Below are 27662 nucleotides of genomic sequence, written 5' to 3' on the forward strand. Positions count from 1 at the left end.
AATTTACACTTACCAAGCCACTGCTTGCAAACCAGTGAACTTGAGTACAAATGTGTATCCGGTGTCTAAACACTGCTACTTCATGCAGCTTTTAAGCATGAAGCATGAGTATTTGAGGAACATACAGTACATGGTGGAAGAGGGCCTCTCTCATCACCTCCATTAAGGGGCCTTCAGGCACTTCTGAATAGATCAAATGGAATGGAGAAAATGGAATTTGGAACAGCCACTACCACAAAAGTCACGAAAGTTTAAAACCGGTTTGTACTTTTGAACCACTGATGGGCACATAAAGTAATTGTATAGCAGCATAATACATAATAAAGGTATCCTACACATTGTCCAATGTTTTACAGCAATACTTTATCCCCAGAACCTTTCATCAGGTTTACAGTACAGTACATGCGGCACTGAATGGCCAACTAAAACAAACCTCTTGTGCACTTTGCTGCTGGGGCAACCGTGCGGGACACATACAAAAATGTCACTCTGTGTTACATAAAAGGCTACTCTGAAGATCCCTCCCAGCATTACGTATTCAAATCCATCCCCGTGTTATACAACAACAACACGCCGGACGATATAAAAGCGTTGGACGTCCCAGCTTCTGGACGACTGGTCCCTTGTTAGTGTTCCTTCCCTGTGGTAACAGGAGCAGAGCGGAGGCAACAGCATGGCTCTCTTGTGGACTATCTCCCTGTGCGGACTCCTCTCTCTGACACTCTCTGCGTCTCCTGAGTGCGACGAGCTGGTCAAGCCTCTGGTGCTGACCGATTCATCTGCAGTAAGTTATGGGCTGGGGGTGTGGTTCAAAAGCATGTTGAATTGTTCTAAGTTATCTGAAGGCAGAGGGTGCAGAATCAATGTATGCCTTTTCATTTGAAAAATGATCATCGTAAAAGAGCATGGGTAGCAATTTGATATTTTACAATGTATGTCTTACGCAGTTTAAATATGCATGATTACACACTCTTTCTCTCTGTTTCTTTGTGTGTGTGTGTGTGTGTGTGTGTGTGTGTGTGTGTGTGTGTGTGATCTAAAAGATTCATGGGAAGTGGATTGTTCTTGCTGCTCTGGGTGAGGGCACCATGCAAAAGTACCTGGGAGACATGACCAGCTCCTGGTTTGAAATCACCCCCACAAGCCAAGAGGGAAAGGTTCTGACACGATGGGGTGATAGAGTGTACGTTTGAACGCATCATCACTTGTCAGTACCAAAATATGAGAAATATAAATTCACAAGGATGATGAAGACAGATGATTGGTTAAGATACAGTCATACTAACCTAGATCTTTATTGCTATAATAATGTTATGATGCAGATGGCATATAAATATATACAATTTGTCTGTTTTCTCAGGAATGGGAAATGTCTACTTGGCAGTTTGGATGCCACAGTCTCAGGCAATAAAGCCAGCATGATTTGTAAGTATCCACTGCAGATTTTGGATTTTAATGTAATTGAAATTAATGTCTTAATGCTAACACTTAATATATATAATATATAATGAAATGAATTAAAAAAAAAAACTGTTGGCAATTACTTTCTATGCACTGCGATGTATCAATTGTCAGTTTTCTAAGCCATGAATATGTCAACCCCTTTATGTACCGACATCACTATGCAACACAGGATTAGAAAATATTTAAAATTGAATATGGATAATGTTTGGTAGATGTAAAGTCTTAAAAAAAACATTCCAATTCTTTGCTTAACAGTCGAGGGTGTGCTTCACGAGGGAGAATATTTGCAGAGTTGCCCTGACTGTCTTGTGTTCATGGACAACTCACGTGAGAACGACGTCTCGTCCAGATACTTATTCCTCTCCAGTAAGATCCCTGCGTTGTGGCACTCCTCCTCGACCCCATTTCAGTGCTGATATTAACTGCTGCTATTTCCTGAATGTTGACATTGCTCATCTTTTCACCGTCTCTTAGAGAAGGAGGGTGATCTGAAAGAATCCGAGCTGGAGACTTTGAAGAAGCAAGCCGAATGCCTGAATATAGCGCAGGAAACCTACACGTATGGAACAACAGGTTTGTGTCAATTATCATGATCATCGTCATTATCATAAATGATAAATGAAACACATCTGTCAGCTGAAATTGTACTTTGAGGTGTCCTAACATTCATGCTTTCTTCTGCAGATCTTTGCCCCTATGAAAAGGTGTCCACCCTGCAGTAGATAAAGGACATCTACAGTGTGAAAACAACATATATTGTTTAGACACATCAGTGGATCTTGATGTTCACCTTCTAATGTAGCCATCCTATACTGCTTGCCTGTGTGTGTGTGTGTGTGTGTGTGTGTGTGTGTGTGTGTGTGTGTGTGTGTGTGACTGTATGTCAGCCATATATTTCTTTTGAAATATTCCTGTAAATGAATGAGCACTGTGGTGTTGAACACGTTTTTTTATGAGACAGACACAATGTTATGGACCTATAATGCTGGGCACGCACACCTAGTTGTTTCACAAAATGCACAGCCAATGGTGGAATGATACTTTGATAGAATGGTCAAATCTGTCCACAATCTACAGTATACACATAATTTTCCAACAACAAAAGCAAGCATTGATGAACAGATGTGTAATACTCAGTTTTAGAGAACCATGTGATGTAAGATACTATGCACGTTATACAGTATGTAATAAATGCACACATGGAATCAGAGAGTGTTTTTGTTAATTATTTTAATAAACCTCTTTTGAACAGCGGTGTTAAGTCAAACAGTGCCTCCTACACCATGCACTTGATGAAATGCATTTCCATGAAGGCCAAAGGCTTCAAACATCCTCACAATAGGCCAAAGCCTCCGCATTCACTCTATGAGAGACACTGAGATGCTATAGTTACTACAACAGCTTGATTCAGTCACAGACCTATGGAAGGATGAGTAACGTTGACCAAAGTCCTTTGTCTGTCCGACAGTATCAGTGTATCAACATTGTTTCGAGCGTCACCGGCATTGCCTTCCTGTTGAAACTTTGCACGGCTTTCTGACTCGCTTCTGAAGTGCGCATCAATCCTGCGTTAGCATCCGGCTTTGGCCAGTCTTCTGTCTGCTCCCTGTGGTCACATCCGTGAGGACACGTGACACTTGCACTTGCCACCCAGCATAACACAATCTCCCTGAAGGTCATCACGGACAGCTGAGCGCTTCCCTACCAAATGGGACTCGATCAATGTTGATGTTATTGTGCTTGCTTGGGCTTATGACAACTACATGTATACACTTATAAACATTTAAAACCGTTTGCTTTTTATGTGCTCTGGTTAAGATAAAGAAATAGATTGTGGATACTAAAATAATCAGAATAATACTATGTACATGGAATAGAAAATGCTCCCACCTCAATGATACACATAGGTAGGCTAAATATTGCGTGTGGCAAGTCTTTTAATCTTTCAAAAGTGACCATTTCTGTTTGGAGACAGCAGAAGAAATGGGTGTCCATGGAACACTTAACTGATTCCCAAGCCTCTATTGCCTAAAGTTAACTAATATCTAATACTGAGCACTTTATTGGTATGAGTTGGATTTTCACATATATTTTTGGTTAAATGACAGTTAAGGACAAAAAGATGATCAAAAAAGTAAAGGTTTGTGAATGAAGAATCAGGTAGTTGTTCAGTCTGCAGTAAAGTAGTTATTTGAAGTACTCATCATTCAACATGACTATACGTGATCAGACTCAGTACTGCTGGGTGTGAGCTTGGTTTGGACACGTTCCAGAAGATTCCATAGATCTTTAAGTGTGTTAAGTGGAATAAGTAAACCAAGTCAGTGATGAGCAAGAATATAAAAAAAGGGCAATGACTCTCTCAGACCCACACGAGCACATCACCACATAACTCTCCATTTCTCTGAGTGTGGTTTATGGAATGTAAGTTTCTCACAAAAAGTCTCAAAGTCACTCGTTTCTCTCCGGTTTCCCCTCATCACCCGAGTCCTCGTACACCCCATCCACCCTTTCTCTCCACTGGGTCTTCTCACCACGCTCCACAGGAGGGAGAGCTGGGAGAGTAGACTCCTGTCGGATGACCGCTGGGGTGTAGTCTCCGGACTCTGGTGTGATGGCGGGGCTGGAGCTGGGGGTGGGACTGGGTCAGGATAGAGGTGGGAGTGGTGGTGGCTACTGGGCGGCTCTGTGGTCTGGTTGGTCTGGTGGCAGGTCAGGTCAGGTCAGGTCTGGGCTGGACCTCCTTACATCCTGGTGGCATCTTCGTCGGAAAACCGGCCCCTCCTTATCAAGAGTGGGGGTCTGGGGGAGGAGACAAGGAGTACAGGTTCAATCATCGGGTTCGCTGGAATATGTGTGTGTGTGTGTGTGTGTGTGTGTGTGTGTGTGTGTGTGTGTGTCTGTATGTGTGTGTGTGTGGAGGTGTGTGTGGAGGTGTGTCTATGTCATTCTTTCTCTGTCTCAGAGTCTTAACAGATTGACACACACACACACACACACACACACACACACACACACACACACACACACACACACACACACACAGTGAGAGAGAACACTCATGCTATGTGTGTTTGTCTTTGCATATGTGCATAATGCACGTGTCTGCATGTGCATGTGTGCAGGACCTGCATGTGTGTGCCACTTGTATGCGTGCTTTGCTGAGTGTTGGCAAGAAAGAGTTGATAGCTTAAGCAAAGCTCCAAAACACTGGGCTTGAATCCTGCATCGGTCTGTTAATATCAGCACACAAACACACACACACAAACACACACACACACACACACACACACACACACACACACATCACTCTGACTGCCAAGGAGTTGCTATAGCAACATGCCCTACCTTATCCAGTACATGCCCGGGTGCTGGTAGTAGTCTAAAGAGCCTGACCTCTGGATAGCGAACTCCTGGTCAAGCTGAACACAGAGAAATCAAACAAAGTGCATGTGTTACTCCGGAAGTAGAGAGCCTCCGCCCGAAATCTGATCACAATGCTCACACTGTCCACTAACAATCCAGCAGGCCAGCACGCTGAAAGCCACGCATGTCAACAATCAGAGTCTATTGATGACCATTCAGAGACTATTTACAGTCTTTTGAGGTTGCGAATAAGAGGGTCTGGCACCAAAACAAGGCCTGGCCTCAATAAGTCCACTGTAATTGATGGAGATCAGACAGAGAGACAAAAGGCGGAACACTAGAGTCATGGAAACATGGTGGACACAGTCGCTGCTTTTGTTAGGAGAGCAAAAGAGCTCCATTCCTGCCCAGTAACCGGGCAAACTCTGTTCCGCAGAGTGGAAAAAGGGTTATGGGGGGAGGGGGGTTTGAAGGGGAGGATGGGAGATATTTTAGGAAGACTTGCATAATGCTAGCATTTTCGACAAGTAATAATAATGATGACACCATATTCTGAAGCAACTGCATCAGATATTTACATTTTCAAAGGAACATTTACATTTCATACTGCATGATAAACAAAAACAACTTAGTAAATCATCTACTGTGATCATTAAAAGAGTTGTGAGCAGTTCTCATTGTGAACAAAGAGATAAAATGACCCCCAATATTTTGCTCATAGACTAAATCCACTCATTGGGAAGTCTACCTAATTCAACGTGTAGTATTAGTAGTTGCAGCTCTTACCGTGCTGTTGGGTTTGGGGCTGGTGTTAAAGTGCTTCTTGATCTTCCCTGCTACAGACAGCTGGTGCTCATTCTCAGACAGACCATCATCCTGGGGATAAATGAATATCTGTTTACTTCACTTGTTCTCAGGGGCTGTCTATTGTTACAGTGTGAGATGACAGTGTCTGAAATGACTGATATTAAAGGGTGGGATGGATTTAATAAATACCACAGCACAGGCTGGTGCATTTAAATGGCAAATATGCAATGGAGATGCATGGAAATCAACATGAGAAACTAATACCCATTATTATCAGACTGGTCTGGGTCGACATGGCAAAGTATCGAGATGTGGACACATTTTAATCTAACTCATAATTATAAAGGAAAACAAATGAAATGGAGGGCCGTTTTGAATGTTATAAACGAGGGTACAAACGAGGGAGGTGGAATGAAAGCTGTTTTTGGGACACTTACATTGACCCACGGATGTGACAGCACTTGCAGGGCTGTGTACCTCTGATCCACCTCTATCTGCAGCATGGAGGTGATCAACTCCTGTGTGTGGAGAGAGAGAGAGAGAGAGAGAGAGAGAGAGAGAGAGAGAGAGAGAGAGAGAGAGAGAGAGATTATTAGTGACATTGCTATTGTTGTTTTGTTGTTTTTATCATTCATTCATTTTGTTTTATTAATCTTTAAACAGATACTGCACGTGTCTATCTGTATTTGAAATATGTTCTCTTTGGGAGAAAGTCCGTGTAAATGACGCACTCTCGTTTGATCTAGAAACACATAACACATCTATATAGCACATAATTACAGATACTACAACTGACCTTTGCTGAGTCTGAGACGTTATCCCAGTATGGGAGAGGGAATTCTAGCTGTCCCAAGAGGATGTGGTCAAACAGTGTCTCCTGGTCATCATTGCTTCTGTAATAGAGGTGATCATGTTATTACAACATTCACCAGTAGGGGGCACTGCTGTACAGTATCAAGGACGGAAAGAGAAAAAAAGAAAAGTGTTTCATAACAGCTCACACTGCTGCAATGTAATTAAAATCTAAAATTTAATGATGTACTTAGCATGAGATTACTCAGTGAATGACTTTATTTATCTGACTGAGGCTAAGGAAATTGTGCAAACAATACTCACCCACGGAAAGGAGGGAACCCACACAACAAAATGTATGTGATGACTCCTGCTGCCCAAATGTCCACCTTAAGGCCATATCTGTAGAAGAGGCAAGCAAAGGGACATGTCAGAAATCTGCAAGGGGGTCACAGAACAGCTACACATAGCATTGATTCTACAGTACAAGGAATGACTTGTCACTCTTTGCTTCAACTGACCCGGTCTCTGCTATGATCTCCGGTGCTACATAAGTCGGGGTGCCACACACAGTGTAGAGAGGTCCGTCCACCACCGTGGCCAGGCCGAAGTCGCCCAGCTTCAGAGACTTAGTCCCATCCTGTCGCTCGTAAACCTGCAGCGAGGGAGAGATGAGAAAAAGCATGAGGAGAGAGCCTTCACCTCCTATTACTCTAGACTAGCACGGCCAATATGTGACATGAGATACACATAAAAGCATAAACTGAAGGTAATTGAGTTCAGCACTGTTTGGATGAGTATTGTCCACAAAACATGAAATGGAGCATTTCAGGTTAAACACTCTTCATTATGTAATCCCCAAAGATGTAAATAAACTACTTCAATCATGTTCAGGACCTCAATAACAAAAAACAGGCCGGAACTGGGACAATGGCACATAAACCATAAACAAATATTGGCAGCCAAAAGCTCTCATCTCACAGACAAATCAAACACTCAAGGATAAGAGCGACTGCTGATGTTTGTGTGTGTGTGTGTGTATGTGTGTGTGTGTGTGTGTGTGTGTGTGTGTGTGTGTGTGTGTGTGTGTGTGTGTGTGTGTGTGTGTGTGTTTGTGTGTGTGTGTGTGTGTGTGTTTGTGTGTGTGTGTGTGTGTAAGTGTTGCGCAGCCGCTGTAGGATTAGACACAGACCAGCTTTGTTTGCTGTTACATAAGGTGTGTAGCAATGCGTTAAACACAACTAAAAAGGAGAAAGCCCAGGATCCTGAGGGTATCAGTGTGGCTTTATGGAGAAAGGCATGCTTCCAGCCACAAGCAATTATCTTTAGTGCACACAAGTGAGCGAGAGAGGGAGAGAGAGCGAGTGCATGAGATCGCCAACAGCAGAGGCAATTTGGCCCTCCGCCCGTCCGTCTGAGGAAGGGAAACGTTGATTAAATTTGACCAGGACAAGAGCAAGAGGTAGCAGGCAGGGAAGTGATACTACAGACACACACACACACACACACACATACATACACACACACACACACCCATGGGGTCGTGATGCAGGGGAAGCAGTTTGACGTCTGTGCCTGTGAAACACTAATGGCTAGACAGAGCCCGTGGATAGACCTCAACAGTTGTTAAATCCTTAAATCCTTAAGGGAAAGGATGATTACCCTTAAATCCAAGCAACCACTCCATCATCTTCTAAAGCACTCAGTATTTTGTCTGATGCTTGCATCTTGCTTTTATATAGCCGCCATTTTAGAAACACTGCTATACAGTCATGGCAATAAAAGTCTGAATTTGTTTCCCCCTGAAAGGCTAGATGGAGATTTGGTACAGAGGAGGACGGGTGACAGGGTAAGCGCCCAGCTCTGGTACGTTGATGTCGTCTAGAGGCTAGGAGAGAAAGGGGCCAGCTGGCTTGAATCATGTCTGCCTCCTCCATGCATGCTCTCTCTCTCTCTCTCTCTCTCTCTCTCTCTCTCTCTCTCTCTCTCTCTCTCTCTCTCTCTCTCTCTGTCTCTGACTGAGTCACCCCGGTAGACTGAGCTGTCGCTGGGGTGCTGCTGCGTCTGCTGCCTGTGCTCGTGGGGGCTCGGGTGATTCAGCAGTGGCTTCGCTCTGCACCGCACCTCTCCAGCACCGCCGCAGTGGGGGGGGGGGGGGGTGGGGTTGGGGGGTCCCAGAGATGAGATGATCAATTGCGTGGGCCGAGCTCACACACATACACACACAGATGCAGAAAAAATGCTCAGATACACGCACACACACATATACACACAAACACACACACATGCGCACACACAAACATCACCCCCAAACACACACATACACACAAAAACACCCCTAGCCATAACACACACACACACACACACACAGACACACACACACAGGAAGTGACATGTGCTTGAAGGCATGGTTGGGTGCTTGTTCCTCTGCAAGGGCTTTCACACATCTCCGTCCTGCCGGGCAGGAAGTGAGAGGCCGTCATCATCCTCACATCCCCAACGCCTGGGTTCACCTCCACACGGCTCCCTTACATAACGCATCGGCGGTGATGATTAATGGAGACCCCCACGGTGCACTGCGGCGCACTCACACACACACACTGTTGTCTCACCAGCAGGTTCTCAGGTTTGATGTCCCGGTGCACGATGTTCAGGCTGTGGAGGTATTTCATGGCGTTGGCCAGGTGGAACAGCATACGGCCAGCGTCGCGCTCTGTGTATCTGTTTGCTGAGGTGATGGCATCGAAAAGGTCTCCACCCTGCAGAGAAAGATGAGCGTTGCTTGCATAACCATTCAAGTGTTGAATTGCGTTATGCTCATAAATCATAAATGCCAGTTGGCGTGCCAATGCTATCTAAATGTTAAAATGCTGGTCCAGTACATTTCCGAGTACATTTACATTTACTCATTTAGACACTTTTATCCAAAGCGACATCCATATGGGGTGGTGGTAGCGTAGTGGTTAAGGAGCTGGGCTAGTATGCAGTAGCCTGAAACGTTGTGGGTTCAATTCCCGTGTGTCCTTGAGCAAGAAACTTAACCCCAAGTTGCTCTGGGAACAATGTAGTCCCTTGTAATATAGTTGACTTATATAAGTCACTTTTGGATGAAAAAAGTGTCTGATAAATGTTAATTATATTACAAGGGCCATTGTCATTCATTAAACTGAGTACAGTGCAGTAGTATAGGACATTTCGGAATCATATATGCACTGTCTTTGCTAGCTGCTGTAGTGCCTGATCATTGCCAGATTGCCAGATTCCTCTTTTAGGGAGAAATCCTTCGTCATGACCTCAATCTGAGCTATGGGTGCATGGCTTGGGAAATCCCCTTTCACAGGGAACTAAGTGGAGCAGGGGCAGCCTAAAATAGTGTGTCTGTTCACACAGCCAGCAGTCCTTGAAGGAGGCAGCTATCTATTACTCAGTTCATCTGTAAGCTCATAAAGTGTGTGATTTCACCCCATAATTACGACTTTACCTAAACTTGAACAATACATTTTCTTTATGTGTTTGACTGTGTTTGTGTTTGTGTGTGTTTGTGTGTGTATGTGTTTGTGTGTGTGTGTGAGGATATGTGTTCATGATTTGACATACCCTACATTTAGAAACGTGAACACATTATACATGGCATTTAAAAAGTTCTATGTACCTTGACCAGCTCCATGACCAAGTAGAGTTCGCTGTATGTGTCCATCTCCTCGATTAGCAACACAATGTTTGGATGCTTCACTCGTCTCAAGATAGCCACCTCGTTCTGGACCATGTGCTCCTGCAGAAGCGACACAAAAGTTTACTGGTCAGAATGTTCTGGGTCATCAAGAACCTCATTTATAAATCATGATAGACATGTCATCAGTGCTAATTAATAGATCCACATGGACTACCAAACAAATGGAAATATATTTTTTAAAAGGAAATTAATGGTCCCAAAGAAGGAAAACATTGGTGTCTTGTTTACCTTTCCCTGACATCTGCCCTTGTTGATGATCTTCAAAGCGTACGCCCTGCCAGTGGAATGCTCCACACACTCTCGCACCACAGCGAAGTTCCCGTCTCCGATCATGCGCCCGACCTTATACCTGTCGGAGATGGAGGCTGGCACCACTGGACAGTCGTCCACCTCAGGGGCAACTTCGGGGGTGACTGTCAGGGCAACTTTACGATCGAATTCAGGTTCAACCTCAACTGAAACACAGGGCAGGAGACCCACATCAATCATCATCATCATCATCATCAACAACAACATCAACATTTCATAATTAATTATTTCCATCAATTTCATAACCTAAACTGATGATATTTAGCTCAAGATGGAAAAGCATTGATTTGGGGTTCATTTCATTTCATTGCCCCTGTACCCAGGATCCATAATCATCAACCAACTCAACTGGCAGTTGTTATCTTCTCTATAAACCAGACAAAATTGTTCAGCACTATCATGCAAAATGCTAATTTTAGCAGTATGACAGTAGCACTTCTGCTTCTCCTTATATATACCCTTTCAACAAGGTAAACAAAAACAATGCTTGAACATTCTATTTGGGCCCCAATCTACTTCCTCTGCATTAAGATAACATATGGAATGTTAAAAAGGAAGTCTTGTGGGGCCAACTATGATGCTGATAATGGAACTCTCTTGAAAGGGTCTATAAGAGAAACCACCTGGGAGGCACCTTACCATCACTTATCTGTCCATCAGTCATCTGCTCATCATGGATCTGTTCGTCTCCCTCGTCTAGAGAGACCTTTGCAGAGTCAAGAGAAATGGAGGAGCCAGTGGAGCCCTGGGAGAGAGAGAGAGAGAGAGAGAGAGAGAGAGAGAGAGAGAGAGAGAGAGATGGAGAGAGAGATGGAGAGAGAGAGAGAGAGGAAAGGGAGAGAGAGAGAGAGAGAGAGATGGAGAGAGAGGAAAGGGAGAGAGAGATGGAGAGAGAGAGAGAGAGAGAGATGGAGAGAGAGGAAAGGGAGGGGAGTGAGAGATGAGCAGGAAAAGAAAGACAGAGAGAGAGAGGAAGAGGTAGCTTATCAACACAATGAATTCAAACTCAGTGGAAAGTGGAAACCTACTGCATGTGAGCACTTCCACACATCCCACCTTTGGGTTCTGCATGGTCCCTCTCAGCCCCCAAAACACCTCTCCCCCTGCCCCCTCCCTCTCTCTCCAGGTGTGCTTCTCCTCCGGACACACGGTAGCAGGTAAACAGCAAACAACTTGATGCCCCGTTCACCGGTTGCCATGACAGCAGGCAGCAAAAGTCAGAAGGTTACCAATGGTGCTATAAATTGGTTTTCTCTCATGTCCGCCGTCAGTCAGGCTGAGTACCCAATACCCCAACCCCCCCCCCCCCCCCCCACCCACCCCCCAGCCCTCACCCCCCTCTGGGTTTCAGGGATAAAGTCATTGGAATTCATCCTATTGCTCTGAGCCCTCTCAGCTCTCTGTCGAAAGCACAAGGCAGTAATTGGGCATATGGGCACAGGTGACACCCTCTCACCTCAACCCCGGAGAGACACAAGAGTGTGAAATGCCATTAATGGCTGTAATTATGGGTAAACACTGCAAGTGCAGAACAGGGAACATTCTGAAAAAACACTTCCATTTGATGTGTAGTTGAAAGACATCAGCCTGGAGAGACATTGCGTGTTGGATCAGACATTAATGAAAAGACGAGCGGGTTGTTGAGCCTATTTTAGTTCCGTTTCTCTCCCTGTTCCCTGTCCTGTTCTCCTCACATTACTGTTCACTGATACCACTGAAACAAACCACTGTTTCCATGGAAACTGGCAAAGAGAGCAACACCATTTCCATTGAATGAGGCGAGCTTGTGCCCATATAAAGGTGCTTCTTCCTTCCAGACAGGAAGCGAGCTCAGACACCTGTCCAAATAAGTCATTTCCTGTGTCTAACCAAGTCTGCAGAATTCAGAATTAATCAGAAGAGCACTACTAGTTATTAGAGACTGGCTATGAACACATGATCCTAGCAAATGTTGACTGAGTATATTGGTAAAGAATTTTTACTGTATCCATATAAATATTACAGATAAGTAGCAATCTGGCTTTATGTTTTTGATTTTAGACAGTTGTACTAGTGTAGGTGCTGTTGTGAGCTTTGAGGGTTGCAGTAGGTTACTGATAAGAGGTACCGACTGATCCCTGATTGAGATGAACAAACACTAATCTCTGGCTAGTCGTTGGAGTTGTGCTTAGAGCTGCTTTTATAATCCTGTGCACGCTCACTACCACAGATACTTCCACTTTCCCACATGCTCTTGCATACTGTATAATGTGACCTCTATACTGTATACCATTCATATAGATGCAGCATGCCTCAGATGTCTTTCTGCTGATTGTTCCTATTTAAAACAAGAGTGCTATGCACTATTCATGCATGTTTTCCAATGAACTCAGTTGTATCCCATCCAACTCGTTGCTTGCATGAGAGGGAAAATATTCTTAAGCCCCCCCTAAACCTACCCCCCAGCCCCCCACCCCCAATATCCAACGGCACCTCCTGTTCCCAGTACACAGCTCTACCCCTCACTGCCAACCCCTCAGCCAGAGACCAGAGAGAGTTTGAGGGAGACGGGGTGATACTCTCATCCCGTCTGGATTAGGGCCGAGGCGGAGGCCCTCGCTGCCCTGGGCCTCCCTGATTGGTGAAGACAGAACAAAATCCCTGTGTCCTAATGAGACACGTGGGGACAGACATTAAAAAAAAAAATGTACAAAAAAAAAAAAACGTACAAGTAACCGTAACGCCACGTGGAAATGAATATCTCCTCTGCGAAGGATCCGAAAGCCTTGACAGTTCTGTTTTATCTGCCCAGTACACGCACCACTGGCCCCTGTGAACGTGACAGCGATTCCAACCTTTTTTTTTCTACAGCGGGTTTCAATCTCATCCCGTCCTAAAGTATCTGCCAACTGAGGGCTAAAGTATCTTCCAACTGAGGGCTGTCTTGTATGAGGCACATGTATTGCATGCTACTCGCGTTGCTAACATGATTAAAAAACTCCCCAAAAGGCTGTGCGAGAGGCTTTATTTCCTCACAGGACTGACCTAAATAAGGGGGAAATGGTTGAGATTTGTCTAACTACTAAAGACATCAAGCTGGACTTTGGCTTGGTTCTTGTTTAATAACTCAGGAAAGGTTCCAGATTCATATGAAACACAACATATACACAATGATGCTGTCCACAACAAGCACATAACACATGCAATATTCACAGGATGAAGCTTGGATGAAATGAGAGAATAACTAAATGACATGAAAACAATAGGAAAAACAATGGAAATCAAATAATAGATTTAGAATCCTATTTAGATCCTACTGAGATTTAGAAAACAAAATGGCCCTATAATTGCTCAGCAAATCAAAATGAACGAGGAGAGACTGACATACATCACAACATGAATGAAAGAAAAAAATAACAAAAGAACAAATCTACAGAACATTCAGAAATGAGATGGGGAATGCTGCACACATATGTAAAAGAAGGTAACCCCAAGACAACCAAACCCGAGACTGACAATGAATGAGACCAGTATCACACTGTTACTGTGAATAAATAAGATGTTGAATGGCAGTTGTAGAAGATGAACAGATAATCTGTACATTGCTGGTTTTTGAGAGTTTAATGACAATGAATGGTAAATGGGAGGTTGCACTAACAACCAAAAAAATGCCAAAACATGAGCTGTACAGATACTAGGCAAAGTGTTTGCAGGAGGGAGATGCTGTTTATGACAGTAGACGCTATTTGGATGGATGTGAGATGCATGAGAGAAACACAATTTGCACCATGAGAGACAAATACACCACATGCATTACAAACACCATCACCTCCCACCACACAAACCTTTACAAAACGACCCCCAAATAAACAAACAAACACACAAACAATATACATACAGCAGAAAACAAATGTACAAATCAATTGCACTCTCAACTGGACTCCACAGCACACATGCAACCAAACAGACACTGATGAAGCGAAAGAGCATGCAACTCGTCAGGCGTGAGCACCCTGTGGCCAGCTAGTAATGGTTAACGTGTGAGAGATAAGGAGACGACAGGGGAGAGGTGAGATGCCATCCCCACTGACACCCACATAGCGTGTGAAGTGTGTGGAGATTTGGCCTTTAAATGAAATGACGCCGGAAGTGAAAATGTGAAGAAATGAAATTTGAAAAAAAGAGGGGAAAAAAGCACAGCACCATTTTTTTTCCATGATCACTAACATGGTTTTAATTGTGGTTGACCCTCTTTCTGTTTGCGGATGAAGGAAAGGGGGAAGGGAGAGTTAACAATGTGTGTGTGTGTGTGTGTGTGTGTGTGTGTGTGTGTGTGTGTGTGTGTGTGTGTGTGTGTGTGTGAGAAAGAGCCTTAGGATACATGGCCAGCAACTATACAGTGAGGAGAATGCTAAAGATTTTCCTCTTGTCTCGTTAATGTCTTTAACTGGGTCACACTAGATCATGCCTTTCTCTGCATGCCTGGATCCATGATGGAGCTTCAGGATGAGAATAATGATCCATGAATAATGAACCAGATATGGTCATGTTAAATCGTTAAAATATTGGTGAAACAATGAGAAGAAAACAAATTCATTTCAATTACAAAATATGATTGAAAGGATAACAATGGATTTGGTTAATGCTACTGTATGATGAAATGAATATGCTTTCTATGTGAGGGAGGTGCCTGAAAATATCTATTATACTGAGTTATGCTGCCAGGGAGGAATGATGGGCATTTGTCCCAGTTTTCAGTGCCAAGACTACCTTACTTTAGGGACTTCACCCACAAATCTCTAGTTTCCAAAGTCTATTGATCTTTTAATGCCTGTAAAACTACTCCTACCAAAGATGCTAGGGCCTAGCAGCTAGGCAATGAGTGTGATGGAAAATGGGCAGACTTTGATACACTGAATTCTGAATGAGGACATACATTTGGTCTCAGCAGCTCTCCATGGTATGCGACACAAAACCTGCAACAGATCTGCCTAGAGGACACGGAAACGTGCGCAGCAGGCGGCACACACTCGCTAGCTCTCTATGCTGTGACACACTCGCTAGCTCTCTATGCTGTGACACACTCGCTAGCTCTCTATGCTGTGACATATCTAGAGTTCCACATCATTATTACACAGGAGCAAAGTGCGTCACATACACTGAAGCCGTCATGAGCCCCCAAACCGATGCCACTAAGCTCAACCTGTTCATGACCTCAGGTGTCCTTGCCAGGTGTCCTTGGCAGGTGTCCTTGCCTTTCTGTGCATTGTGGATGAGTTTTGTGATGAGGATGCAGCAAAAGCGCTTACAGCCAGACCTGAGCATTGCACGGAAGCAGAGCTTCTCAGCGAGCATATGGAAAATACATCTCACTCATGTGGGAGATGGTCCCCTTCCCCCCATTCACAGATTGTGAAGTAGGGTTTTCTCCTCCCATCCACCACCACCCCCCACTTTCCTCCTCTCTGTCTTCAAAGTGCGACCCACTTATGAGGCAGATGGTTGAAAAGCTACTATGATGCCTCTGCCTTGCACTGATATGGCTGTCCCAAATTCTGCCTCATGGAGGGATCAGACAGATGAGAACAGAGAGAGAGAGAGAGAGAGAGAGAGAGAGAGAGAGGACTGTTCTTTCATCAGAATGAAAATCAGGATGGGATTTGCCAGCAGCCTCCTTTCAAACATCACTGAATGTCATACTTGTGTATGACTTGTGTGCTGTTTGAGGGATGTGCTCAATGGGGCTGTAAGAAGAGTTTTAAAATTCTTCTCAAATTCGTCAATGGAAATGTTTTTGTCTCTCTATGAAAAAAAAAACATAGTCTATGCTAGTTCCTCCTAACGTTCAGCAGAAGTTTATGGACTCATCTCAATCACAAGGCTGGCGATTCTACTTCCCTACACCACAAATATCGGTGACAAAAAATGTCAGACAACCATTTCATTCCGCAGAGAATAAGGCTCTCTCAGGGACAACGTTAACGAACTAAGCCCATCCACAACCGCACCCTGGCACGACTGAGGACACGAACAGGAGTTACACAGCGGTATAAACATAGAATAACTTGTTTTACATTATTTAGCAGTGTCTAAAAATAACAAAACTCTTGCCTTGCTTCCTGTGTACCCAGGGCACGTATTTTCAATGCAGAGATAAGTTCCGGAAAGAAAGGAGTCCTGAACACTGAATACTGATGAAGTTCTCATTTGGGGGTTGGGGCGAATAATCTGTGAATCTGGTAAACGACAGGACAGAAAGGTACTTCCTGTCAGGCCTGGAATAACATGACTGATTCCAGGTCAGTCTCTAATCCTCTGTGTTGCCTGAGGAGGGCATCCTCCAATTAATCCTCGCCCGGGTCAGTAATGGCACACTTCACAGAAGCGCTAAGCAGCAAATCAAATGCCACACGTTTTTTCTCCTCACAGGCTCTGACCACTTGACCACTGCCAACCATTAAATCCGCTGGCAGCTATGGATAGAGTGGCAAGTGTTAAATCTACTGGATGGGGGGCTGGAGGCCTCGAGACTAGAGGATAAGGTCATGGCGGACAAACAAAGCGGGAGGAAGGGCACAGAAAAAAAGTTTTTTAGCTTAGCGCTAGAACAAAATTATGCACAGCCACCAATGACAAGCAAGATTTGGGCCTGGACTTTTCTGGTTTAACATTCAACGCTTCTAGAATTAAACCTCTCCCTGTCATCAAGTCTCGAAGGCGGGATTAGGGGATTGCTTTGATGTAGTCGCACACACACACACACAAACACACACACACACCACACACACACGACCACAGGCCTGCATGCTTAAACCCACTCTCACACACAGACTCTCGGACGGAAAGAGAACGGCAGAGAAATCCCATCATCCCTGTCGAGTTGCATGCTCATTTCCTTTGTCTTTTGCTTTGTGGTAGCTTTAATTCACACAGATGGTTCACTAGCACGTCTCTAGCATGAAAAGCACGTTACACTCGTACAGAACAACAAATCTAGCAAAAAGGCAGCGGGGGCACTCTCCACTGTCAATCACTGGCGTTTGGGGCTCTCGAAAACCACAATGGCGGCATGAGAACGGAGAAAGAGAAAGAGAGAGAGCGCCTCGCGGGACGAATCCAATGCAGCTGCCTCGGCCCAGTCAGTGGTCAGCCACCCCATTCACAGACTCTAAGGTTTTCAGGGGATTACTCAATTGGTCTTCCAACACGCTAATTCCGCTATCAGAACTCAAGGGAGTTCAAGCTGTGCATTCAGTTGTGACCTGGTCCTTGTCCTGAGAAGACAGAAGGGGCAGGGGGTTGGGTGTTATAAAGTAGAAGGGCCTTGACAGCGTGTCTTCGGGGGGTAAGATGCTAGCTTCTACGCACTGGGGACTAACAGAGGAGGACAACACTCACATGGGTTGGGTGTGTGAATCTAGGAATGTGTGAAGATAGAGTGTGAGAAAGAAAGAAGAGGGAAAGAAAGTGAGAGTGAGGAAGGGGCACGAAGGAGAGAGAGAGAGAGAGAGAGAGAGAGAGAGAGAGAGAGAGAGAGAGAGAGAGAGAGAGAGAGAGAGAGAGAGAGAGAGAGAGAGAGAGAGAGAGAGAGAGAGAGAGAGAGAGAGAGAGAGAGAGAGAGAGAGAGAGAGAGAGAGAAAGATGATCACAGGTGATCTTACCTTGCGTTTTCTCATGTTGGCTTGGCTGATGGGTGAGGGGCTGGGTGACTTCATGGAGTGAGGCGTTGTCGACACCGGACTTGCTGAAGTCCCATTCACTGAGGAGAAGAGAGAGACTGGCATCAGTATCGAAACGCACACACTGAATGGGAGAGATTACAGCCTGCACCAACCTCCCTCACACTCACAGGAATTCATTGAAACTGAGGAGGAGAGGGATGAAGAGGATGTGGAGGAGGAGGAGGAGGACAGAAAAAATAGTCCACAGTGCTGCTTTTTCCATCTCTAAAACAGGCAAAATATACAGTCTCTCACAAGCTAGAGTAATCAGAAATGGGACATGGATGGTTTTTCCACAGTAAGCGACAGCACATGAGTCCAAAACCCTACACTTTGATCGTGTGGCTGATCCTTCATACCCAGTCTAAAAGACCAACACTGCTCATTTCTAGCTCTGATACCAATAGCCTTTTATATAGCTGTGCCATTGCCATATCTGCAGGTGAGGATAAATGATTCCAAATGAATCCTCCAACAACCAGCACCCAGTTTACACACATGCTCATGTATATATATATATATATATATATATATATATATATATATATATATATATATATATATATATATATATATATATATATATATATATATATATATATATATGCTGACAAGCTCTCTCTCTCACACACACATTTCAACGCTTGGATGTAAAATGATTTCATCTCCCCTGATTACAAGCACATGAACCCCAAAGGTCTAAGAAATCATTATCAACAGCCATCATCATCAACATCAACGCTAATGAATTTACAGCGTGAGAATTCAGTGTAGGCTACTCTAGTTGTATAGGCTATTCCTGTCACCATCATTATAATGCTATTTTTCCGCGATTTTCACGCTGCCATTATATTAGTTGTCAAAAAAAATGCAGATAGCTCCTCTGCTGAACTTAACGGTGACTCACAAGACCGGCAGTGTAAACTGATTTACCAAATAGAACGTTTTTTACTCAACAGCATGATTCTCGCCCGCTTACATTAAGCCAATAAATATGTGATTTATATATTTCACCTATGTCCTACCTTCGTATTGCAGCATGGCGAAGACACAGTGCCTAGTCCAAGACACCCAGTGACAGTGATGGTACTCGCGGAAGCACTGGATGCGATAGAGCTTGTAATGAATGAGAGTGCGGAGCGAGCAGTCAGTAAGTACTACACGCTGTCATAGGCAGGCAGGCTTCTTGCGTAGCCGCTGACGTCCGCCTGAGCCTGTGTGCTACAGTAGTGGGAGGCGCAGCTGCCGACAACAGAGTCGAGAACATTTTTTTCATGGGAGGCATATGAAACAAAGCGTTTTATATGAGTGAGGCGCAGCCAACATTTCTGTCTGTGCGTACTAGAGTGGATTCAAGTAAACACGGATCCTGGTCACAACAGAGAGAGGGTAGTGTAAAGCAAAAGGAGTGTGTCATTAAATGTCTGATCCGCATTTTCTCAGATAGTATTAAATTACTGGTGACCAAAAATGCTTACAATGCTTACAGCTTTAGCATCTGCTGTATGTATCCACCCTAGATAGGCTACTGCCGTTACGAAACTGAGGAGCTCCCAGTTCATATTACATAGTTTGTTCACATTCGTGTGAATACATGTTCTTGAGGGTTCACCATTCAAACAGTGATGGCTAAACAAAGTGGATTAATAAAACTGAACCAATGATCACAGTGCATCATTTAGAAATGCCAAGTTAGGCCCCAGCCGTGGCGCAACTGGCTGGGGCACCTGCACCGTATGCCGGCGACCCGGGTTTGATTCCCGCCCCGTGGTCTCCTTTCCGGATCCCACCCCGACTCTCTCTCCCATTCACTTCCTGTCTTTTTCTAATGTCCTGTCTAATTAAAGGCATAAAAACCCCCAAAAAAAAAAAAAAAAGAAATGCCAAGTTAACCAGTCAAGAAAAACAAATGTACAATGAGTTTGGTGAATCCATATGATACATTCAACACTATAGATAAACCATCAATGGTGAGTGGGATTGTGGATGCTGGTGTAGTGCATGAAAGGCCACTGAGTGTGAGATCATGAGCCAGAGGTGGGATGGTGTCGATGTCATGACCGGAAAACAGGGTGATGCAGGACAGAGCATCAGGTGGTGACACTGACGTAAAAAAGGCATCAAGACAGTCATGCCTTTAACATGCCACTTGGGACCAAATGTCTTTCATGTTGTAAAATATGGATCAGAAGTCATTGTGTGTCATGTGAGAATCATGTAAGTGTGAGAAACACAGTATGATAGAGAGAGAGAGACAGTGATGAATAACGCTATTTGGCACCATCTGTAGCGCCTTGGTATATTTAGACAGAGTGATGCATTCGTAGGGAGTAAAGAGGACCACTCTAGTCCTTTTTAGGATTCTGAGTCTGTAATACACTAATACACACCCCCATCCTTTACACCTTGTGCCTTTTTAGGGGCACAGCCACACACACACACACACACACACACACACACCCCATCTGAACATTGCATGGGTTCTAGCTGCTTCAAGAAGTCTCAAACATCTGCTACACTTAGTAGCAACATCAAACCAGTCATCAAGGTTACTCTTGCATATCTAATGGTGCTTCCCTGCTTTATCACGTTACATGATTGAAGCCAGCCAAACCCTCATTTGGTCCAGTTCACAGCCTTGCACTTACATGTTCAGACGTGATGGATAATATGGATTTAAATGTACAGGAATTGTGAGACAGTTAAAGTGCCAAGAAAGGTTAGCTTTCACATACATACTTTAACCACATATGTATTATCTTACATTTCCCCTGGGGATCAATTAAGTATCTATCTATCTATATATCTATCTATCTATTAAGTTCTCAATTCCATAAGTTATCTCTTGCAACAGACTCCTTAGAAGCTAACATACGATCATTTAATGTGTGTTACTCTCAGTGGAAAAAAGAACAAGATGTGAATGGACTTAAGAAGAAGAAGTTAGCAGTCTAGAGGAAAGACATTTGGCATCACTGGTTGCTTTAGTGCTGTCAAATTAGAGCCAACAGCATGGGAACTGGCTCTAGACAGACTAAAACTGACACACCATTCTTTTGAAGTCATGCCTTTTTGAAGTTGTGCTTATGGGCTTTCCCATTTTATATAAAAAAAGAAATGCTGTAAATATCAGTACAAGTTCTGGATTTCTGAGGTCTTTAATGTTTGCTCAATGCATTTCGGATCCAACGATCCAGGGGGTCATACACTGACATTTTGTATAAAAACATCTGCTAAGTGTTGATGTTAAACTACAATCAAAGTGAGTATCTATTAGTTCACCCCCAGGTTGTCTCGTTCACTCTAATGATTGCAGGTGTTGTCCCTGGTGTGCCTGACTGCAGGTGCTCCTGATGCTCTACTGGTGTGAACCAACACACAGAAATAGCACTCTGATGATTGAACGTGCATCTCTCCATCTTTCATCTCCCAGGGGGAGCGACGGCCAATCTCTGACTTTTCCATCCGAGCGCCTGCGGCCCCTCACCCGAATCCTGATGGCCGCTAACGGTGCAGAGCCACACGCGCGACACGCGCGGCACCCTTCCCCTCCTCCCCTCCTCCCCCCTCCTCCCTCCTCCCACCACCCCCCTGTCCATGTCCCTCTGGGCAGTATTGATAGCTCTGAAGCACACCCATTCCCCTGGATCACTGGCATGTAATTAAACTAACCGTGTCAGAAGGCTCCCCAGAGCACACGGGAGATAGTGCTGAGAGGAGAGAGGTGGTGGGAGAGCGGGCAGTGATGGAAAACAGCCCACGCTGTATGAGGCTGCATGGTAAACATGCTGACCCACACACAGACATACTGACACAGAGGCACATATGTACTGTATGTATGCACACACATACGCATACACACACACACACACACACACACACACACACACACACACAGAAACATGCAAGCCAGCTCAGAAAATATATAATATACAACATTAATATATAAAACACACACACAGATAAATTATATGTATCTTCAGTCACTGTGGCAGCAGCAGAAGCAGTAGCAGCAGCAGCTTGCTGTTCTCTGTTGTGTAACAGGCTCAGCTGCAGGAAAGTGTCCAGTCTGGCGTGAGGAGGGGCAATGCGTGTGGGTGTGTGAGTGGCGACCACTTGTGTGAGTAGAACGTCTCGCTCCCTGGCCATCAGGTGCACGCTGCTCTACCACCAGAGACGCACGTCCCACCAACGTTTTGGGGGTGCCAGTGCAGAGTGTCCAGTACCCAACACACGGTGACCTCTGTCCACACACAGCAGACTGCTGTGACCCAACGCTCCGCGGAGACTCAGTAAGTCCTTATGTGGCACTAGAGTCTCTCTAGAGATGGCAGAGTGGAAAATCCTGTCGGCCAACAAGACGACAGCTTATAAAACAGCAATCAGCGCTAGGTGCGAGGCTCTTGATTGGACGTGTCAGTGTCATGGAGGAGCTCATATTTAATGAAATTTCTATTTAAAGAGTGTCTGTGTGGTATGGTTAATAGGGATTAGAAGGCTAGGAAAGTGCTTGCTAGGAGAGAGAGAGAGAGAGAAGAATGAATTCCAATTGGATATCAGAGACGGAAATGGAAATGAACTCTACTGTAGGACTGAGATGAGCTGATTTAAACAAAGTTATTTAAGGCAGATAGCCATTTTTTTATTCTGAGACTTTTTCCTCCAGCTGCGACCACACGTTTTAATAAAACTCCTTATGGGGGGATTTTAATCCCTTTAAGGCTTAGAGTCAGTGGCTTCAGCAGCAGCTTCCAGTCACATATGCATAATCTGCAAATACACATCACAATACACCACATCTCCATTTAGAGGTGTGCGTATCACAGACTTTTGCCCATATCCTTTCTATAATATAATCTAAAATATAAAAAAAATATACTTTCCAAATGGAGCTTTTCAAAAGAGGCAATATTCTTCTAAAGCATGAACAAAAACAACTTGTTGGTGAACACATTTATACTGATGTCCAAAGACCTCAGGCTGTCCTGACATCCAGCACACCTGGGAGTCTGTAGTGCTGCTGATGGAGTCAGCTGAGAAAGAAAGGTGAAGAGAAGAGGAGAGAAAGAAGAGGAGGGAGGAGGAGGGAGGAGAGGAAAGAAAAGAAGAGGAAGGAGGAGGAGAGGAGAGAAAAGAAAGAAAGACAGGAGACTGGACGGATGACTCATGTGTAATGGCAGTGCAGGTTGGACTGCAGGTGAGCACGGACTCTCATTAGAGTCTCCGTCCCCCAAATGCATTAGTCTGGGTCAGGAGGGGAGTTCATTTGAGTTCCTGGTAATTAGACGTCGAGGCTATTCTTATTCAGCGCTTATCTTCAGTCTGGGCAGCGGGTCTACCAGTACTGGCCACCACAATTCTATAGGCCAAATAGACTCTGAAGATGAATGCAATTACATCACCATGGGTTGTTTGAGTGGTACTACAATATCACCTTTTTAAATCAAAGCAGAGGCTTTCAGATGTTATTGTTATTGTTTATTGTTTTGAAGCACAAAAGGGATTATTATTACTAACCAAAAACAGCTACAGTATGAGTGTTGCAAAAATGAATAAAAGCCGGTTTGGCAATCAGTTATTCAGAGACGCGTGGTACACTACCAGTCACCCCTCATATGTGGGCATGCGTGGGAGCTCTGCTGCACCCAATAAATGTAACAGATAAAACCCATGATGAAAATCAATCTGCTAAAGTTAGCCCGACTGGTATAAACCGCGCTGAGAGTGCCGTTACATAAACAACATTCTGAAATAGCGCAGTCACGGTCAGACAACGTACTAGACCAGCTCTTACAAACACAAGAGGATTCCATAGAAAATTACATTTTTTGTAACATCCATAACGCCAATAAAATGTGATGGTATGGTATGATATGGTATGAAATTTGAGCATTTGCTATTTTTGGCTAAAGAATGTAAATGAGAAAAAATGCACAAAAAATGAATGTTATCATTCACATCATACAAATGGCAAGGCATTTCACTGCCGTTATGGATGTGACAAAAGGAATTGCCAAAGAGTGGTCCTTGGGCTTTGCACTGTCCTTGATCTTGCCACAGCATACACAAATGCAAGGTCAATAAAAAATCCCTTTCCACTGGCAATGTTAATCAATAGTGCTTTTTTAGACAGCTAAAGTGGAATCCCAATACGAAAAAAGCTATCACTTATGACAATCATAGCACAGTGTTAACACCTGTTTGGGAACTTTGGGAACAGGACATCTTATAAAATGTGGATAAACTGATGCAATGAGCAGAAATGCACAGGCCTTACAAAATAAAAACTGGCATTGTTTGTCTTTATACTGGCTTTTGTAAGATTATTGTTCTAAATCTTTTAGCGTCACATTGTCATTTGTTCAGACGGACATCAAACCTTCAATATACTGTCGATTGACACTCAGTGGCCCCATCAAAGGCCATGTCATATAGATGTATATACAGTATTACATACAGTATGCATTACATAAATTATATAAAACTGGCAGTGTCATGGCATGACAATCAGCATGAAACCTTCATCAGTTGAGTGAAGTTGAGTGGGTGAATTTCAGCATGTCAAATACAATTCCATATTTCTGCCATTGCAAGCAGGAAGATATGCAAGGGAGTATTTTTCTGCTGTGCTGTTTCAGTCAGAAACTTGAGAAACTAGGCAACTGACACATCCATCTGATACAGCCTCTGGTGTCTGCTACACAAGAGACAGGAAATATAGAGTCATAATGCTGTTTCATAACTGCACTTCCGACAGACACTAATACAGTACTTGTTTTTATGTTTTCTAGGTCAGAGAGGTTAAGGAAGACAATGTGAAAAATCCATCATATGAAACTTGGATGTCACCTTAAGGCCACCCATCACTGTCAGATAGCAGTACTGGCAGTGACAGACACTGCTAATATGCCACACAGTCACACAGACATCTTATGTAACAGCATATTTACCCGTTTTAAAATAACTACACACATGCACCTTTCAGTGTTGCATGCACTGTCAAGGGGACATATATTTCTTGGACCATGAACAAATGGCTTATTGTCAAGCAGTAATAATTGTGTTGCCTAGCAAGAATTTTACCAGGTTTGAACATTCTGTAAGGCATTAAAGGTTTGTGACATCCGTCATCAGGGGGATTTGTAGGAGAGCATCACATTGTATCCGCTGCTAAGCAACTTGAGAAACAAAGCAACTGACAAGTCTGTCTGACCAAATCCTCCTGAGTCAAGCGCACCATAGATTAAACCAATGATAGGAAGCATCAGACACATTTACAGAGGTTACCGAGGTTACTGAGAACACAGCAAGTCAGATTTAATGGAATAGAACTTTCCTGTAAAGTCTATGACCAAATCAATCCATCTGCTGGCGGCTAATGCCTTTGCGTTCTACGGTCCAGCCTCCTCACACACACTGGCCAGCGTAGACAAGGGTCGTAACACCTCCGCTCTGGACATGGAAAGCCTCTGGCAATGACACACACAGTCTTTGCTCTGGACATTTTCTGACGAACACTGTCTATGCAGGGACTGTTTTCCATCAGAGTTTTTCGCTACGAGGTGCATACTAATTAACCTGTTTATGCCCACTGACTGGACATACTCACTCTCTCTCTCCTGTAGCAGTGGGCCATAACGTACGTGAGGGGAGGAAGAGACACAGAGAGAGTGACTGATGCAAGGAGGGAGGGAGGGGGGTAAGTGGGAGTCTGAAAGTGTGGTTGTGTGAGAGAGTGCGGAGGACGTTCATGAGCACATTACCACTTATCTGAGTTAATTTGCTACCAGTCAACCAGTTTCTAGCAGCGCAAGAGAGAGGGTAAATCATGCGCTAATTCATGTGACAAATTCCTCTAGTTGTCCTGGACAAAAAAAATCATGACTTGAGCATTGAGAGTTTTTAAGATCTACTGAAACCATACACTGTACTATACTGTACTTACCAATACTGTAATTATAATGATATTCTTGGTGTGAACTAGCCTGGCTAGCGCCACCACTTCTCAATGAGACGTGGTCTGGGAACCAAACGTTCATTTTCTCGTATTTGAAAAAAATGCCCAGATCCGTTTATTGGGTGCCACGGATGTCTATCAAATGCGTCTGTGCATAGCTCATCATCGTCTTGCTTTCCCCCCTGTTCTGTGATTGGTTCCCTATCTCAGGCGAAAATTTGCTCCATGGTCTCCAGGCTGCCTTAGCAGCGTGAATCAAATCGCGCGCAAGGCAGCACGGGAACACCCAGGCTAGGTGTGAACAGCCGTTGAGGCTGCTTGAAATGTCTGCTGTGATGAGTCCTGTTATGTTAGATATGCGAGGAATCTTACACAACGGCATTGTGTTAAGGTCAAAAATATAACCTGATATTTATGACAAACCCTGCAGCAGCCCGTCATGTGCAATGTCACTCCACACTTGAGTTCAAGGACACAAGAGAGTACTGTTAACCTGCACTAGTGCCGTACTAGTGCCGTGCATACTTCACCCCAAAGCATACTCCATTGAATATGTGGAGCAACAACTGACAGCACAAGCATACTGTTCAGGGGGCTGCTCATTCAGTTATGAATGAACGCTGCCATATGCTCTATCGCATTGCCCAGAGGGGATGTTCCAGACTGGACAGGAGTGCACAGACTGAGAGAGCAGGTCTGGGAGATTTGTGATCTGTCTGGGTTGAGGGAAGGGGTGGGTGCACACAGAGAGATATGCACACACACTCGGTTCGATATTGCTGGAGGAGTCTGTCGCCACAAAAGGAGTCTGAAGACATACTAAAGAGAACAAACCGAGCCCAAGACTCTTGCAATGCTGCCAAACAGGAACTCGGAGCCATATATGGGCATCGGTATTGTCTCCAAGGCATGCCTTCCCTGGACTGAATCTCCATGGCAACCAAGAAGAACTTGCCTCCCCACCCAAACAGCAGTTCCATCGTCCATAATAAGATCAGCAAACTGACAACATGCTGTCAGTCTCTCAGACCTTCTCTAGCACTGGTTCCTTTGGGTGTGACATAGATAACGCTTTGAAATATAGGAACATATAAAGAATGTCACAATTATAATTTATCTAGTATCTCTCTAGGTTCATTCTTTATGAATGCTGGTCAATTGTTGCATGTTATTAAACCACAAAGGTAAGCGCAAAAGGCAATACTAAAGGTGTAAGAAAACAATTTGATACAATAAAATGCTAGAACAGAAACACGTTTGGTCATGGCAGAATATAGCACAGAATCAGTTGTGTAACTGTTCCCTTTTGATGGCTGTAGTATTTCAACACCATGGATGAACTGCAGACATACAATTAGATATGCACGTTCAAGGTCATGATGAATAATCTTACTCTCTAGCATTATGATACACATCAGTTGGTTTGGATGTACACGATTGGGTAACCACTTTCTTTACCTTCACATCCCATACTGACTGTTCTCGTTCTCTCTCTCTCTCTCACTCTCTACTCTCTTACTCACACACACACTCA

General features: G+C 44.1%; 1 protein-coding gene across 6 annotated transcripts in view; it reads right to left on the reverse strand.

The window, feature by feature from the left end:
- Positions 1-2677: 2677 nt before the first annotated feature.
- The window catches only part of LOC125287910 (serine/threonine-protein kinase DCLK1-like), a 57377-nt gene continuing 32392 nt past the window's right edge, over positions 2678-27662 (reverse strand). For 4 of the 6 annotated variants that reach the window (XM_048234024.1, XM_048234017.1, XM_048233995.1 and 1 more), the window contains 12 exons: positions 18112-18209; positions 11111-11216; positions 10391-10617; positions 10082-10201; positions 9042-9188; positions 6951-7084; positions 6754-6831; positions 6434-6530; positions 6075-6155; positions 5617-5706; positions 4813-4886; positions 2678-4266 (listed from right to left, as the gene is read on the reverse strand). In XM_048234024.1, the coding sequence (XP_048089981.1) occupies positions 4209-4266; positions 4813-4886; positions 5617-5706; positions 6075-6155; positions 6434-6530; positions 6754-6831; positions 6951-7084; positions 9042-9188; positions 10082-10201; positions 10391-10617; positions 11111-11216; positions 18112-18209 (1310 nt within the window). In that variant the 3' untranslated portion in view covers positions 2678-4208. Of the gene's footprint in view, positions 4267-4812; positions 4887-5616; positions 5707-6074; positions 6156-6433; positions 6531-6753; positions 6832-6950; positions 7085-9041; positions 9189-10081; positions 10202-10390; positions 10618-11110; positions 11217-13552; positions 17725-18111; positions 18210-27662 lie in introns of those variants that run through there. The other 2 variants (XM_048234010.1, XM_048234029.1) reach the window with 2 other exon arrangements.

The sequence above is a fragment of the Alosa alosa genome, chromosome 2, assembly GCF_017589495.1.
Source record: "Alosa alosa isolate M-15738 ecotype Scorff River chromosome 2, AALO_Geno_1.1, whole genome shotgun sequence".
Classification (NCBI taxonomy): Eukaryota; Metazoa; Chordata; class Actinopteri; order Clupeiformes; family Clupeidae; genus Alosa; species Alosa alosa.